General features: G+C 67.7%; 1 protein-coding gene across 2 annotated transcripts in view; it reads right to left on the reverse strand.

Annotated features, from left to right (window-relative positions):
* The window catches only part of LOC117870280 (retinoic acid receptor alpha-like), a 47,742-nt gene extending 32,706 nt beyond the window's left edge, over positions 1 to 15,036 (reverse strand). The window contains exons 1-2 of one of the 2 annotated variants that reach the window (XM_034757372.1): positions 14,928 to 15,036; positions 2,590 to 3,028 (exon numbers count right to left, since the gene is read on the reverse strand). In XM_034757372.1, coding sequence (XP_034613263.1) covers positions 2,590 to 2,767 — 178 coding nt within the window. In that variant the 5' untranslated portion in view covers positions 2,768 to 3,028; positions 14,928 to 15,036. Of the gene's footprint in view, positions 1 to 2,589; positions 3,029 to 5,608; positions 5,903 to 14,927 lie in introns of those variants that run through there. The other variant, XM_034757371.1, reaches the window with a different exon arrangement.
* Between the last annotated feature and the right edge of the window lie 2,178 nt (positions 15,037 to 17,214).

The following is a 17,214-nucleotide window of genomic DNA, read 5'->3' on the forward strand; positions in this document are numbered from 1 at the left end:
GCCGTGACTAAGCCAGGGAGCTGGGGCCTGAGCCCCCAGGATCTGGCCCCCCAGGGAAGTGGGGCATGGGGGACAGAGACTAGCAGGACTCCTTTGCAAGAGCTCAGACGATGGATGGGGAAACTGAGGCAGAGGTCTCCCATTGCATAGCAGAGTGGGGAACAGGACCCAGGAAGGGGGACCTGGCTGGGGGAGGTGCAGGCAGGAAGGGAACACAGCTCCCCCCCCTCCCAGCTGGGTGTGACGGGCTCACTGCGGGGCCGTGCTAATTCCCTAACCAAAGCCAGCTGGGCGGCTGCCGGGCGCAGTTCTCGACTCGCCGCCAGTGGCTCCAATTAACACCCCCGCCCACGCCACAGGCAGGGAGCACCCCCAGGCCGGCCGGGGGCTGGCAGTGCTCAACCCCCTGCAGATAGCCCGGGGGGCACCCCACAGCCCAGGGGAGGAGGCCTGGAGGTCTGCAGGGGGCGAAGCTCCGGCTGCTCTGGCAGGGAAAACACTTTGGCAGATTCCCCCCCCAGCCCCCAGGGGCTGAGCTCAGAGAGCCCCCGGCGGGGGGCTGGGTACGCCCCCCCCCGGACAGGGCAGCGCTCGCAGGATGGGAGATTTGTTTACCCTTCGGTCCCTGCTGAGAGGCTATTTATAAACCCACTCCAGGCGGGCGCTGCCCAGAGCTGGATCACGAGGCACCGACGTGCCAAGGGGCCCCACTGCCGCCACCTCCTGCCCCCGGGCAGCCGAGTCACGGGCCGGGCGGTGCCAACGCCTGGCACGGTGCCAACGCCCGGGCGGGGACTGACAGAGACCTAACCAGGCGCCCCCGCCCCATGGAGCGCCCCGCCCCACAGTGCCGCCCCAGCCCTCCTCCCTGTCCAGTGCCCCACGGAGCCACCTCCACCCCACAGAGCCGTCCCAGAGCCGCCCCCCGCCCCACGGAGCCGACCCAGCCCTCCTCCCTGCCCAGTGCCCCACGGAGCCGCCCCAGAGCCACCCCCCACGGAGCTGACCCAAGACCCCAGACCACATGGCGCCGCTCACCCCACAGAGCTGACCCAGGGCCTCCCCCGCCCCACGGAGCTGACCCTGTCCCCCCGCCTTGTCTGTAACAGTGGCCAGTATCAGATGCTCAAAAGAAGGTGCATGAAACCTCGCAGGGTTGATTGGGGTTAACCGATTCAACCCCCGACACCCCGATTCAAGGGTCTTTACAGCCCCCCCTACTCCCACTGGTACTGCTCCGCTCCTCAGAGTGGTCTGGGCCGTCCCCTCCACTCAGGGGGTCCTGCTGCTCTGGGGGTGGGGGGCAGACACGGATTGGAGCCGGGTTAATGCCAGCCCCCCAGCGGGCACCGGCTCCTCATCCAGACTCTGCTTTGACCAGCCCCCTTGAGCACCCGGTCCCCCCGCTCTGCTCCCCAAGCATCTGAGGCAGGGTCTGTCTCTGGCCAGGCAGCACCCGATGCCAGCTGGCACTTCCTGGCACTGCCACGGGGCTGTAGATGGCTCGAGCTGGCACCCCGGCCCAGGCGCTTGCCCGCCTCAGCTGCTGGCAGAGCCGACACCAGGATACCCCTTAATTTCCAAAGAGCAGCCTGGCGCGCTGCCCCCCAGCACCAGCCGCAACGTCAACGCACCAGGGTCCTCGCACAGCTGGGGGCGGCGCACGTCAGAGCTCGGGGCCCTGACAGCAGCCCACCAGCGCCCGCCCCGTGGGGTACTCAGCCGGGGGGGGGCACCGGAGTGGCTGGCGCAGGTGGATATGGCCTGGCTGCAGGATAGGCCCTGTGCTCCCAGCCAGGCACCTGGCCCCCAGCTCCTCCCCAGACACAGCAGCTGGGGGAGGGGGGGGGAGACAGGGGACAATGCCCACCCCCAAGCACCAGCCAGCCAATCGGCAGCTGGGCCCCAAGCTGGCTTTGCTGCTCTGAGCCCCCATTGGCCAGCAGGGACCAGACATCACAGCCAGGGGTAGCTGAAGGGTCCCTTTAACCCTCTGAGCACCAGAAGGGAGTGAAGGAGGGGGAGGGGGCAGCATGTGCCGGTCTGGGAAGGGGGTGAGGGGGGTCACAAAGAGGCGTGTCCCCAGCTCGCAGCTGGAGCCCGGGCCTGGAGCCAGCCCAGGCAGCGTTTCCTGGTGCTGAACACAACGATTTCCCCTCCCCTACAGGGGCCAGGACAAGGGGGCAGAGCGACCCAGAGTCCCCCTCCCCCAGCCTTCAGCCCAGCCTCCCGCGGATCACAGCCCTCACAAACCAGCACCCACTCATCAGCAAATGGGGAAACTGAGGCACAGAGGGGAAGGAACGCACCCTAGACACATGGCACGCGGCCAGCAGAACCAGTCGGACCCAGGAGTCCAGGCTCCCAGCCCCCCTGCTCACAGTCAGACGACATCGCTCTGCCCACCGGCCAGACGCAGCCCGAAGGTGCCCGGGGGGGCTATGCAGGTGGCGGGGGCACCGCTGGATTTTGCAAACCAGCATCAACACACCAGCAGCTCCAAGCGCGTCAGAGCAGCTGCGCCTGGCGTTTGCTGGGGCAACAGAGGGGCAGGCGGGGCAGAGGGCATGACCCGGGCGCGGTACTCACTGGCTGGTGAGGGGGTGCTGTATCCACTCACGGGCAGCTGGTGCTGCATGCCTGCCAACGCGCCCGGCGGCGAGAGGCCCCCAATCATGTGCGGGAAGAAGAAGGCGTAATGGGGCACCGGGTACCCATTGAGGTGCCCGCCCCCCGGCGTGGGGCAGGAGCTGCTGTTGCTGGCCATGGCACGGATGCACAGTCCTGGGAGAGTCACATGTGGGCAGGTCACAGCGCCACGGGCAGCTCCATGGGGCCGCCCCGGGGAACAGGGCCTTGCTGCCTCCCCGGGACGCGGCGCTCTGCGGGGCTAGGCCAGCGCCCACCGGGGCCCAGGTGCCAGGGCAGCCTCTCCACCCCTTCCGCGGGGCCTCTCCGGCTGCAGGCAGGTCCTGGCACCGGCGGGCAGCGTCCTCTCGGCGGCTCCTGGCCTGCGTCGGCGCTGTAGCTGCAAGGGAAGCAGAGACAAAAGGGAGCTGGTTAGCGAGGGGGCACCTGACGCCTGGGCGAGTGCTGAGGTGGTGCAGGAATCCAGCCTGATAGACGGCCGCAGGACGCCTGGGTTCCAGCCCCGGCTCCCAGGCAACACCCCCCCGCCCCCATTCCTCGGTTCCCCCGCTGCAGATACGGACGTGAAAACTATCAGTATCGCAGGCCGGAGATCACAGGTGCCTCAGGCCTGGCCCAGGAGATGGAACAGAGATACCGGGGGGAGGGATCTGGGGCGACAGAACGGGGGTCCAGGGGGTTAAGAAAGAGACACACCCCCCAAAGCCAGGTCAGCGCCCAGAGGCCAGCCAGCCCCAGCCAGCACTGAACAGGAGCATGGGGGGAGGGGGTGGAACCAGGACACCTGGGTCCCACCCTCAGGTCTGTGGCTGGCTGCCAGCCTTGCCCCTCCCCCAGCCTCCAGAGCCCTTTGGTCCCAGCGCTAAGGGACAAAGGTACAGAGCTGCCAGCCGATTGGGGGGGGGCACCCCTTCAGAGCAGCACCTGCCCCATGCACAGAGCTGCTGCCCTCAGGCCATGGCCCAGCCCCACGCTGACCAGCACCGGCTGCCCCATCACTGCGCCAACCACACCCCAGGCAGGGCATCCGGTGACCACGCAGTCCGGGCCCACGGGCTCCTCTTCCGGGTCCCCCAGGGCGCCCCCCAGCCCTGACCCTCAGGCCTCCTCCTCCCCCAGAGCCTCTTGACCCCAACCCACAGCCCCGCGGGGTGCTCCCCCCGGCTCTGACCCACGGCCCCGCTGCCGGGCACAGGGCTCTCCGGGGCGGGCGCTGGCCTGGCAGTGGGTGGGTGGCTACACTCAGCCCCACCTGGCCCGACGGGCTCTGCCCACCCAGCAAAGACAGGCGCATCCTGCCCAGGCCCCGGGCACTCGGCCGCAGCCGCCCCAGCACAAGGGGCTGGGCGGGGGCTGTTTATATTTTCTGGTGCCAAGTGCTGCCGGGCACTGCGCCAGGCTCAGCCGGAGCTGGACCCCCCTCACGCTGCTCAGGCCCCCTGCACAGGGCCTGCCAGGGACCCCCAGGCTCCAGCCAGCCATTCCCCGCTAAGCATTCGCCCTCCACCCCCGCAGTGCACACCGGCGCCCCCCCTGCGGGGGACCAGAGCACGTCAGTGACAGAACCCAGCAGTCCTGGCTCCCAGGCCGCCCCCCAAGCCTGCCCCAGTGAGCGCCGACTCCTGGGCCAGCCCTGGCTCACCGCTGTGACCACTAGGACACGCTCCCTCGAGAGCCAGGCGAGGGGCAGAGCCGTGGGCTGGGGGAGGGGAGCCCACAGCTGGGGCCGGGGGCCAGAGACTTTTCCTCCAATCCCATGGCAGGGCCTGGCCGGGACCCGCCGCTTCCTGGAATCCAGAGCCGGGTGCCAGGAGCCATGGCCAAGTCCCAGCCTGAGAAACCCCCCAGCCGGTCCCGGACTGCCCAGGCCCCACCGGCTCTGCCTCCAGGCGCTGGGGAGCCAGGCTCAGGGGACAGCAGGAGGGCACCCCTGCGCCAAGGGGCATGTGCCTCCCGAGCCCTGCCCCCGCTTCCTACCACTCTGGTTCTGGGAGGCGAGGGCCCTGGAGCAGCCAGAGATATCTGTGCCCACAGGGACAGACGCTGGCACTACCTGCTCCCCCCCACCCTAGGGACAAGGACCCTCCAGCAGCCCAGAGCCAGCAGGGTGGCTGTAGCAGCAGAGAGGGGGGCGGCTGCGGCCCCCCAGAACCCCACGCCCCGGCTGTTGCAAGATCCCAGGGCTGGCTCCACAGCGGGTCGCTGGCCTCTGGAACTCCCTGCCACAGGAAACTGAACAAGAGCAAAGCGGGCTGGGCATGTATTTCCTGGCAGAGATGTTAACCCTTCACTGCAGGCTGCCCGGGGCAGACCACCCCACCCCTGCTCCGCCCAGGTCTCCCACTTTCCTCTGCAGCGGCCGGCACCGGGCATGGGGCTGAGCCAGCCTGGTTCCTCCGATGGGCCCAGGCCAGGGACACCCCACGTTGTCTGGGGCAGAACCCAGGTACCCCACCAGAGCAGCACCCCCGTGCCCACCCCACAGGGCTGGATGGGCACAGCAAGCACCCGAACGCCCCCTGAGAGACAGGGGGTCAGAAATACACCCCCAGCCTGCCTCCTGCAACCCCTTCCTCTGCCCCCTTGGAGGGGCACAGAACATGCCAACCCGGGGGAACCTTGGCATGATGGGACACGCCCACCCCACGGGCCATTGGCCCAGCCAGCGGGGGGGGTGTTCTAAGGGGGGGAGGGCAGGGACCCAGGACAGCCCCACGCCGACCTGCCTGGCACAGGAGCTGCTGAGAGGGGACCCCATGGCGCTGCCCCAAGTGTGAGACCCAGGGGAGGGGGGGGGGGAACAGGGCAGAGCCAGGAATAGAACCCAGGAGTCCTGGCTCCCAGCCTGGTGTCCTAGCCCCGGGCCCTCCCCAGCGAGTCTGAGACCAGTTAGCCCCAGGACACCTGCTAGCACCCCAGTGGGGCAGCGCCCTGCCATGCCAGTCGCTGCTTTGCCCACCTTCCCGGGGTGCCCCAGCGCAGACGCAGGCTGGCAGACGGGTCCGTCGCCCCCGGATGTGACACACGCCCCACACGGCAGGAAGGCAGCCCCATGTGACAGGGCGGGCCTGCATGGGGGTAGCCGGGGGGGCACCGAGCTAGGCCAGCGCCCGGCGGCTGGGACGGCAGCTGCGAATCCTGGAGGTTCTTCTGACCGCACACTTCCCGTCACGCCTGCGACCGCAGCTTCCCCTTCGCCGCTCTCGGTTCCCGGCCAGGGCAGAGCCCGGGCGGCTCGCGGGCAGTGGGGCTGGACACCCCGGTGCAGGCTGGGAAAGGAGGCACTTAGCCCAACACCCCCCCCACACCAGCTGTTTATGGCTCCGTTGCCATGGCAGCCCCCCTCCCCCCCGCCCGGGATGGGGTGGCAGCAAGGCAGGAAGCGCCCCGACAATCTGAGGTGCGGTCACAGCCTGCGGCTTCCTCCCTGCGCTCGGCTGTGCCAGCCTCACACGCACGGGGAGGTGCCACCCAGCCAGGGGCAGAACGGGGGGGCTGCAGGTCGGGACTGAGGGGCACCAGCCCACCGGGCAAACCACAGCAGCTGAGACCCCTCCAGTCCCAGGGGCTGTGGCCCCCGGAGCCTCACGCTGGGCTGGGGCGGCGGTGGGGGGGGGGCACAGCACCCCGAGCAGCCTCCAGGCTCTGAGTCACCCGCCCATTTGTCACATCCGACAGGGATGAATCACCCCAACGGGCCCCGGGCAGCAGCCCCAACAAACCCCCTATGGCATTGCCAGGGCAGGGAGCCAGCCGCCCCCGCCCATTCAATCCAACCTGGTCACGAGGCCCCCACCCCAGCAGTCAACCGGCAGCTGGCACAGAGACACCCGCCAACCCCCGCCCAAAGAGAGGGGGGGAAATCGTGCCCCAGGCCGGACCCCAGCCACCGGCACCCTGGAGCATTGCCTGCTGGAGGGGCGGGGGGGTGGGGAGGACGTGCCAGCAGCAACTGGGACGTGGGGGCTGCTCCCCTAGCAGGCCCAGAGCCAGCCTGGCACGGTGCCAAGGCACCCCACCCCCCAGCACAGACCCTGCCCCCGCAAAATGAAATTCCACCTGTCCCCGGCTCCAGTTACCGCCAGGAACGCGCCCCCCGCCCAGCGCCCCTCCCAGCGCCCCATTCTTCTCCAGCAACAGGTGCTGGCCCCGCCAGCAGCTACAGCCACTGCTCCGGGAAGAGGAACCGCGTGGGGCCAGCCAGAGCTCCCGGTCTTGGCTCGGCTGGCAGGGGCTGCGGGTCAGGAGTGAGGGGCATCGGAGAGCTGGGGGGGCCCAGGGCTGGGCTAGCAGGGGGCTGCGGGTCGGGATTGAGGGGCACCGGAGAGCTGGGGGCCCCAGTGAGAGGGGGGCCCCAGCCCTGTAGCTGCCCCTTCTCACCTGGCCCTTGGAATCACTGGTGTGGGCTCCCGATGGGAGAGTTACTGACACACACACGCCCGCCCCCAGCCGAGGCCCTGTCCCGGTGCAGGCTCAGCGCTGCGGTGCTGGGTCGCCCCGGCCGGGTTTACTGCCCACACAAGCCCAGCGCCCCGAGCTGCCCCCAGACGAGGTTTGGGGCTGGACCGTGGGGACCGTTCCCTGCGTGGCTGGGGCCTAGGGGACGCAGGATCCCGATGTCTGGGGCCAGGGGCCGCCAGGCGATACCGCAATACGACGAATACCAAAGACTCCCAAAGCGAGAAGGGGCCGTGCAGTGCCGGGAGCTGGCCCCTGCCCCACGTCCCGGCTCGGGACACTGCTGCGTTTCCCATGGGGGCCCAGGCTGGGGTCTCCGCAGCCTGGCACAAAGCGGGGGAGAACCATCATTTGCACCCTGCTCTAGGGAGGAGCGAACCATAGCTCCGTGCCCCAGGCATAACGCAGACCCTGCTTTGCCCCGTCCACCAGGACCAGCTCCAGCTTGACAACCGCGTCAGGGACTCCTGGGTTCCCTTCCCAGCTCTGCCAGCCATTTTCCCCTGTGGCCGAGCGCACCCGTATTCACCCAGCCGGCATCGCCACAGCCCCCGACGGCCAGACGCCCCTCACCACGCAGCTGGTCACACGGGAAGGACAAGGCAGAGCCGGGAACTGAGCCCCCATCTCCCGAGTCCCTGCCCAGTCTTCCCCTCACGTGCCCCAGCTCTCCCCATGCCCACTCTGTGCCCAGCTTCCAGCTCTGAGCACCCCTGAAATTCCTCCCTGGGGCCCACACGCGGGCAGGGACCCCAGGCTGGCAGAGGGTCAGCGTCCATCCATCAGCTGTAGCACGGGGGGCAGCAGGCCAAGCTCCGCCCTCCCCCCTACACACACACACACACCCCCACACACACACACACCGGACACGCTGCCCGTCCCATGCGAGCCCCACTCATTCTGCCAGCTAGGCAGGGGTGGTGCCGGTCCCGGCCCTATGGCATGGGGCCCCCAATGCACCGTGGGGGACGAGGGTCTCCAGGCAAGCGGGGGACGGGATTCTCAGAGCCCCTGATCTGGATGCAGCCCCCGCGCTCCCCACCCCCGCTGGACCCCAGCCCCGGCCTCGCCGGCCCAGCCCCGCAGCAGCGGCTAACACAAGCCAGCTGTCTGGGAGGCTCCGGACGGGGGCCGCGTCTGCAGAGCCAAGGCTGCGCATTGACGCCCCGGGGTGGAAATAGAGAAACAGAGCAAACAAACCCAGCCGCCTATCGGCTCCTCAGGCTGGCAGAGCCGGCCCAGGCACTGCCCGCGGGGTCCCGGGAACACCCAACCTGGGGCCCATCACAGGGCATGCGAGCCCGCCAGCCAGGCAGGGCCATGAGCCCCATTGCAAATGGGGGGAAACTGAGGCACGGAGCAATTCCATGACTCGCCCAAGGTGACACAGCAAGGCAGCGGAGCCCGGGGCTGCCCGGTCCCAGCCCAGCTCCAAGCAAGGGGTTAAACCACGTTTATTTATCCCCCTCCCCCCGCGCTAAGCCGCCTCCTGCTGCGGGAGAGATTAACCCATTTTCTTTAATCAGCACATTTGTCATCGTCAACGTGCTCACACCCCGAGGCAGGCGCAGTGGCCGGCAGTGTCATTACTTCGGACCCTCTCCTGGGGTGGCCACGCCTCCTGCCAGGGCAATGCCAGACAGCACCGCCCTGCCTGCTCCAGAGAGGGGGGCACCATGCCCATGGCTGCTGCTAGCCAGGCCCCAGCCCAGACGGGGGGACAGGTCTGGGCAGAGCCCCTTGGTGAACTCGTCCCAGGCTCTGCTCCAGAGGGGATCACAGGCAGCCCCGGGGACGGGGCCGCCCCTGCTCCATGTGGGTAGGGAGTCACAGGACGGGGCAGGGGGCGTTCCTGGGAACGGCCTGGCATTGAAACGCCCAGCACTTCCACTCAACCCCCTCGGCAAACCCCACAACGCGGGGCCACTGCCAGCCCCTTTTTATAGATAAACTGAGGCATGTCATGGGGCAGGGTCTGCTCTACCCACTAGTCCCCACTCCTCTCCCCGAGCTGGCAGAGAACCCAGGAGTCCTGGCTCCCAACCCCCTGCTCTACCCACTAGTCCCCACTCCCTTCCCAGAGCCAGCAGAGAACCCAGGAGTCCTGGCTCCCCACCTGCCCTTGCCCAGGGCTGGCCGTCAGGCCGGGGAGGGGTCGGGGGCCAGGCCAAGGCGGGGGGAGGGGGGGATGGGAAGAGAATAGTGACATAGCAACCAAGCCACCTCCTGGTTATAAATAGCGTGGCGCCGAGCCAGGCGGGGTCTGGAGCTGCGAGCACTGCAGCCCGGGGGAAGGCAGCACCACACAGCTCCGACCGGGGCCCCTGGCCAGTCCCGACCCAAACACTGGCCCCCCGGCCAGCTGACGGCTCCGGGCAGGGCGAAGCCCCAGGGCTTGGCTCCCCGAGCGCCGCTGAGATGGACGGTACGACGGGCGTCGAGCCCACGGAGAGCACCCCCAGCCGAACCTGCGAGCAGGGCGGGGAGAGGACGTGGAGGAGCAGCCGGAGGGTCCAGACCCTCGGGGGACAGACACGCGCCGCTGCTGGGCCCTAGAGCAACGGGATGCTTGGCAAACCGAAAAGCAGCACGACCCTCAGTTACCCCGTGGAACTCCCTGCTACTAGGAGTCCAACGGGACTGGAGAGGCCTGGCCCTGCAGAAGGCGGCGGATCCCAGGAACCAACCCTGCCCCATGACAGCCGGGGCCAGCCCCAGGCCGGCAGGATGTGGGGCACTTCCCACAGGCAGGGAACGCCATCCTCGGGAAGCCAGTGGCTGCCACAGACAGGACGCCAGGCTAGAGGGGCCCCTGGTGGCAACGTCCATTCTCTCCTCCGCCACTGAGGTGCTCGGGCTCCCTGCTGCCCGCAGACTCGGGGGCAGGGCTCACAGGGCAGGACACTTGCTCCAAGGGGGCGAAACCCCAGGCCCCAAGCCAGTCTCCTGCGGCCGGGGGGAGGGGGGAGAAAGAGAAGCAGCAGGGGGGGAGGGGGAAGCTTAACAGCCTTATCTTGGAAATCCTCTCAGAGCAGATCGACCGGATTAACGAGCTGAGTATGAACCAAGCTGTGGCCAGTGACGGGTGGGGGCTGGGTACCCCCAAAGAGAGGCCCCCTCCCCTGGCCCAGCCAGCAGAGACAGAGCCCCCCGCCCCACAGACCCAGCCCTGCGCCCGCTGTCGCCACCCGGGCCAAGGTCAGCGTGTCCTGACGACAACAAGGCCCAAACCCCACTGCCTTGGGGGCGCCCCACGGCATAAGTGGGGGTGGAGAGCGCGACACCTGTGGCCCTCAAGCCTCTGGCTACACACTGCTCAGTGCTGGAACGCGCACGCCACGCAGACATGCACACGGCTCCTACGGCCACGCAGATGCAGAGGCCCGGCCCAGCCCCATGGCCCTGCAATCCGCGTGCCCTTCACGCCGTGCAGCCCCAGCTGCGGAAGCCATGTCCCGAGCGCCCCACAGGCAGCGTCACCCCATCCCGACGACCTGCCCAGCATGTCCGAGCGGCACTTCCCACCACAAGGGTTCCCAGAGCCTTGATGCAGCCAGCTCTGGGGTGGAGGGAGCCGATCCGACCGCTCCCAGGAGAGACGGGGCTGCCCGCACACTCTTTGCTGGCGAGAGCTCCCCCCCCAAAGGTTTTTGCCGGCGGCCGCAGGGTACAAGCCGGGATTGCTGCTGGGTTTCGTTTCCATCTGAAGAGGAACATGAGCCGGGCTGGGATAGACACTGAACCAGCCCAGCCCCCGCCCCGTCACCGCCAGCCCGGGGCCCTTGGACAGGGGTCGGGTCCCGAGCGGAGGCCTTGGAGGGTCCCGATGCTGTGGGGGGAGGCGCGACCCCCCCCAGGCGCTCGCCAGACCAATGGCTGGGATACCCGGCCACAGAGTGGGGGTGGGGGGGCTCAAAAGCCCCTTTCCCCAGTGTCCTGCCAGAACAGAGACCCCAATGCCCCTCGCCCCGAGGAAGAGGGAACGGGGAGGAAGTCGCCTGCCTAGACCCCCATCCCATAGCAATCTTCAGAGACACCGACCCCAACCCCGAGCCGGTGCTACCTGCCTGCCGGAGGGGCACGTGGGGGTCACCTCATCGCATCCTCAGCCCGGCAAGAGGGGCTTGGACTTTGTCCCAGCCACCTGGGGCGGGGCCCCCCACCTGCGCACAGACAGGCCAGGGATGAGGCCAAGGCAGCGCTGGGATCCCCCCCCGCCCCACCGGTGCCCCCCACTCCCAACCTGCAGCCCCAGCCCAGGTCTCCCCCCACAGCTCTGCCGATGCCCCTCACTCCCGACCCGGAGCCCCTGCTGTCTCAGTCCCACGGCTGCCTGTGGAGCGCTGGAGTGGGTGTGTGTTGGGGGAGGGACAAGGCAGGCAGGAGGGGCCCGACGGGTTCAACTGGCAGTTCAACACCTTTCCCGAGGCAGGCACCATGCCCACCCTTGCCACCACTGCCCCAGCCCACGGGGCTACCCCAGGTAACTGCACAAAGCCCAGGGGGACTGGGAAAAGCAGAGTCTTCTCTCCAGCCCCCATCCCGCCCAAAACAAACTGCATTTATATCCCACCGGGAGCTCTTCCTCGCCCACCCCCTCCCAGAATGCAGCCACTTCTGGGGCAGAGCACAGTGCCAGCAGCACACGCACATACCCCCCTGCGTACAGAGGAAGCAGGCCAGACAGCCATTGGTCTGGCTGTCCCTCCCGGGAGGGCCAGTACTAGGGCAGGAAGGGCACTGCTACGAGTGACAGCCCCCTCTCTGGCAGGGGGAAGCCTCCATGAGAGCCCAGAGTCAGGAACTGGGCTCGTCCTGCAGGGGAGGGTCCCGCCAGGCAGCAGCTGGGTGCGAGCCAGGGACAGACGATGAACACAACATGGACTAGCCGGTGCCAGGGGGACTAACACTGCGCCTGAGTCTGCAGACAGCCTGAGCCAATCGCCCCTCTTCGTCCCAACTGGCCATTAACTCTGAAACCTAAGGACGACGCTGATGTTCACATTAACTATCTGATCACTTTGGCAAGACATTCAGCCAAAGCCAGTGCGTCCTGCCCCCTTCCTCTTTGGCCAGGAGCATCCACACAAAGACGCCGACAGTGATTTATTATCTGGGCCGCGGCTATCACCGACCCCGTCGTGCCACGAGCCAAGATCTGCAGCTCACTAGCACCTGGGCATTCGGGGGTCATGGAAAGTAAATGAAGAGAGGGGCCCTCTGCTCCCTCACACCGAGAGCTCAGTAAACACCTTCCATGCTCCCATGGCGGGGGGAGCACCCCCGCACATGCAGGAATCCGTGAAAAGGTCTATGATCTAATGGCCAGGACACCTGGGTTCTGTTCCCAGCACTACAGGACTTAAGGGAATTCTCTCCCCCCCGTGCCTCAGTTTCCCCATCAGTACAGTGGAGATCGTACTGGGGCTTGTTGGAAAGCATGTGGAGACCCTCGCCCGAGGAAGGGCCACAGGGGTCTCACCGTGGGGGATGCCCACTCAGATCCACCCGCCACCGGGCAGGATAAGGCCACAGCAGCCTGGGCTTTTCTGCAAAGAGTTGCTGTGGCCATGGAAATGCATGGGGCCAGTTCACACCTAACCAGGGTCCCAGCACGGTCCGTACAGGGTCTGCAGGCTCCGCAGGGCAGGTGGAGGACACCCACTGCACTGGCGTTGCTCGGGAGCTGCCTGCCGGATGGAAAGCACCACGCTCACACCTCGAGTACAGCCACCCCTGCGACGAATTTGCTGTTCTCAGCAGCGCGCCGGGCAGAGGCCAGGACCCAGGTAACACACAAGGGCTTCCCCCAACCCCAGCATGGCTGGGTTCCCTGCTTCTGCCACACAGCAACTGACCTCTGCAGGAGCACATGAGTGACGCAAACACCCACCCCCCCTTCCCCTCTGTGGGAGGGAACGAAGGGAGGGTGCCGGGTGTGAAGCTGAGCCAGCGGGTTGTCTGTCGGCAAAGAGAGGACTTCCTCCTTGGAGGATCACCTCCTCCAGCACCCGACGGGTCAGGAACCGCCCTGGCCATGGCCCCCAGGCTGCAGCAGGACAGCGAGAGCAGGCGCAGCGCAACCCTCCAGTGGCGGGAAGGTAGCCGCCATCAGCCCCCCGGTGCTGCGCTGGAAAGCGGAGAAACGGCGGATAACGACAGGGAGCGCCTGGACCAGTCCATGCCACCACCGGGGGCATTCGGATAGCACGCTCCTGGGGCAGGAACTGGCCGAACTGTGCAGCTCCAAGCACACTGCTCGTGCCAGACGCCGCAGAGCCCAACAACGGGCTTACGGTAACAGGCAAGCCAAACGCGGCCCCCCAGCAGGGAGGGCCCGACACCGGCCCCCCAGCCGAGACCCCCGCACGGCCCCAGTTCCCGCAACACACACAGCTCTGAGCACATTGTGCACACTGCAGAGCCGAACAATGGAGCACAATGGGCTTACGGTAACGGCCAAGCCAAACACGGCCCCCCAGCAGGGAGGGCCCGACACTGGCCCCCCGGCCCCAGCCCAGGTCCATGCACTGTTCCCTGCAACACACACACAGCTCTGAGTTCAGACCCGGACCCCCAGATGCTGCAAACCCACAGCCTGGACAGATCCTCTTCCCCTGACCCCCGTGCTCACTTTCCAGCCACCGCGGCCTCAGTGCCGGGCGAGCCCCGGGCTGGATTCGCTGCCCCAGTTCTCTCACCCCCACCCACGGCTGATCCCGGGCCCAGCCGCAGGACCCCTGTCGATCGATCGCAGCACGCGGGGAAGGGAGTGGGCTAGGGCCCCACGTTCGTCACCCTGCAGACGCCTTTCGCAAGCTGCGTTGAGCCCTTTAAAGAGCGCGCCGGGCCGGGGAAAGTGACACACAAACGAAAGCGTCTTTTCGAAAGCTTCCGAAGCAGGCGGCCCCCTGGCACGGCACCCGACGGGCCCCTGGAAAGGCCAGAGCACAGGAACTACCCACCACTTTGCCTCAGATAACACCAGCTAAAGGGGAAGCAGCCCAGCGCTCTCCGGATGGGGCCTGGCAAACAAATCTGAAGGAGTGAAAAGTTGAGTGTCAAAGCACTCGCCCCGAGCCAGCTGGCCAGGCCCACACCCACCCACCCACTGGTCCCTGGAGGGTCCCCGAGCAACGGGGAGTCCCCCCAACAGGCCCGTTTTTCTCCCCGAGCAGGGCGCGGGCGAGGAAGGAAACCAGGGGGTACCTGTGGTCCCTGGGCAAGGGACTCTCCCCCCAGCCTGGCCTGGAAGCTGCCCCGGGGTGGTTACCCCTTGGCGGGGGACGGCGCTGGGGGCGGATCCGGTGACAGCTGGGAATGCTCCCAGCCTGGAGCAACTTCTGCAACAGTTGGGTTCAGACATTTCCAACTGGGGAGGGGGAGACAAGAAAAGGCGCTGCCCCCTTCTTCCCCCCACAGCTGTTCCAGCCCAGAGGCATCAAAATCAAAGAGCCCACAGCCCCCGAGCTACGCCGTGACCCCCCCCCCCCTGACACCCACTTACCGGGGGGGGGGGGGGGGCGGGAGGGGGGAGATCAGCGAGAGACGGGGCTTGCAACGGGCACGGGCGAGAGTCCCCCCCGTCCGCCCCCCCACCCACACACCTGCCCCCCAACACCCCCGCCCCCCCACCCACACACCTGCCCCACAACACCCCCGTCCCCCCCACCCCGCAATACCCCAACCCCCCAGCCCCGCCCCGCAACACCCCCAGCCCCCAGAGCCCCCCAGCGCCCCCCCGCCCTACAACACCCCCGGCCCCTCGTCCACCCAGCGCCCTGCAAACACCCCCCGCCCCGCGCAGCTGCGCGCGGTACCTGGGCCGGGCGGTGGAACGTTGCGCGGGGCCAGGCGCGCGCTCAGCGCTCGGCGGCGGCGGCCATGGCCGGTCATGTGCTCGGGGAAACTTTACACGGGGCGGGGGGAGGGGAGCGGTCGGGCCACGCCCCCTGAGCCAGCCGGCCAATGGCGCGAGGGGGGCGGGACAGCGGCTCCGGAGCAGCCCTTTGAACTGTCCGGCGGCGGCGAGGGGGGGGGAGGAATCTTAAAGGGACAGGGGCCGCGCCTTGGTGGGGGAGTGGGGCGGGGAGGGGCAGTAGGGGGCGGGGCAGGAAGCCAGAACTCCTGGGTTCTACCTACAGCTCCGCCCCTGACCTCGCAGGGCACCCGTGGGCAAGTCCCTGCCCTTGCCTCAGTTTCCCCTCTCCAGCCATGCCAGTGGGAGGTGTGTGTGGGTGGAGGAGCTGGCGGGCACTAGCCTGGGTAGTCAAGACAGCAGGAAATCCCAGTGACAATCCCACCGCTGGATTCACACAGAGAGCTGGGGTGTGCGGAGACGGACAGACAGACAGACAGGCAGATAGATAGACGGACGGACAGACAGGCAGGCAAGCAGCTACTTCGCAGCCAAAGGGCAGCTTTGCACAACCCGTGGCTCTGGGATTTTCCGAGCTGGGGGCCCGAACGCCCAGCGTCGAGCTGCCGGAGGAGCTGGGCGAGCGATTGCAAAGCGCCGACCCTGGCCCCGATCGGCCTGAGGAAATCACTGGGCCTTGCTGACCACCCGCAGCTGCCGAGCAAAGGCCCACAGCGAGCGCGGAGCCGAGCGAGATGCAAACCACAGAGCGGCCTCTCTCAGCCTGCAGCACGCTCCTGCCGGGCGTCGGATCCTGCACAGCTCCAGGCCTGGCCAGGGCTGAATTCAGGACTTAACCCAGCGCTGGACGGTCTGGGAATTTTGTTTCACTAGGAAAGGGGAAAGAAGAAAAGAATGCAATGGGTTCCCTCCCCGCCAGGCAGCTGGGCCCACCCCACTGCACAGGGACACCAGAGGGGTGAGCCCAGGCTGGCCCCAGAGCTGGCCGCTCTGCCAGGGAGCCCCCCACCCTGTCCCGGGGCTGCCTAGGGCCGGCTGTGCCGCCCGGGGCGGAGCGCAAGGCGCACTGTTGTTCTCGGATATTAATGGCTGGCCAGGGATCGGAAACGCATCCGAGCGGGGGAAGGGGGAGGGCTTCGAGGAGCAGGCCCTGATTTATGGGCTGCCTCTCTGCTGGGAGCTCCCCCCAGGCCGGGGGGCCGGGACAATTGTAACCATGCCCAGCTACCATGGGGGAGAAGCTCAGCGTCCGGTTCATGGCTGCCCACCTCTAGCTCACCCCACTTGGGGGCAGAGGTGAAGGAGCCCCCAGCCTGAGTTTAGGCATCCCTGGGGTCTGCAGCCCCCGCAGCTTGGACCCTGGCTGGCTCCATGCTGGGAGAGGGGAATCAGGTTGCCCCAGAGCACGAGAGGTCAGACGAGAGGGAGGTCCCAGCCGCGCGACACCATGGCGCGTTCGCACGAGTCAGGGCGTTGGCTCTGGTTCACATCAGCCTCCCCTCTCCCTGGACTCCCCCAGCCGGTTCTGCTGCCTCCCGCGCTCGGCCCTAAGCCAGCACCGCGTGGCTGTTACGCAGCAGCCACGTTCCACCCCAGAGCTGGCTGCATTTCACTGGTTGGCGAGCGACGCCCCCCACGTCGCGAGTTTAAAGGCTGCAGTTGGGCTCTGCCCCGTCGGGACATGCCAGAACGCGTGCAGGACAACCTGCCTGCCAGGCCCCAGAGCCGGGGAGGGCGGGGACGTGGCAGTTCTGTGCTTTACGGTGCCACCCACGGGGCAGGGCAGACGCCAGCGCTCTCACCAAGGCTGGGACCCAGCTGCCAACGCCAGCCTCCTTCCCACTGCACCCCAAAGAGGCCGGGGGTGCTTGGAGTCACGACCCCAGGGCCTGAGCCCGCCGCCCTCACTCCCAGGGTGACAGATTTAGCAATTCCTACAAATGAAATCTCCTGGAGCCTTTTAATCTGCCCGACGAGGGGCTTGGAGTTGGGGCCCCCCCGCCTCTCCCCCCCCCTGCAATTCACCCAGTCCCCCCAGGCTTCCCACTCACATCTAAGTCATCCCCACCAGGGATTCTTTGCAATCGGAACTCGAACCCGACCAGTCTGACACAAGACAGCTTCATGGCATGCAACCAGCAACAACCGCCGGCACTGCCCCCCAGGGGCCCCCAAACCCCAGGGTGTCTCGGAGACACCAGCAATGCCCCACACCCCACAGGCCGGGA

This window comes from Trachemys scripta, unplaced genomic scaffold, assembly GCF_013100865.1.
Source record: "Trachemys scripta elegans isolate TJP31775 unplaced genomic scaffold, CAS_Tse_1.0 scaffold_129, whole genome shotgun sequence".
Lineage (NCBI taxonomy): Eukaryota > Metazoa > Chordata > Testudines > Emydidae > Trachemys > Trachemys scripta.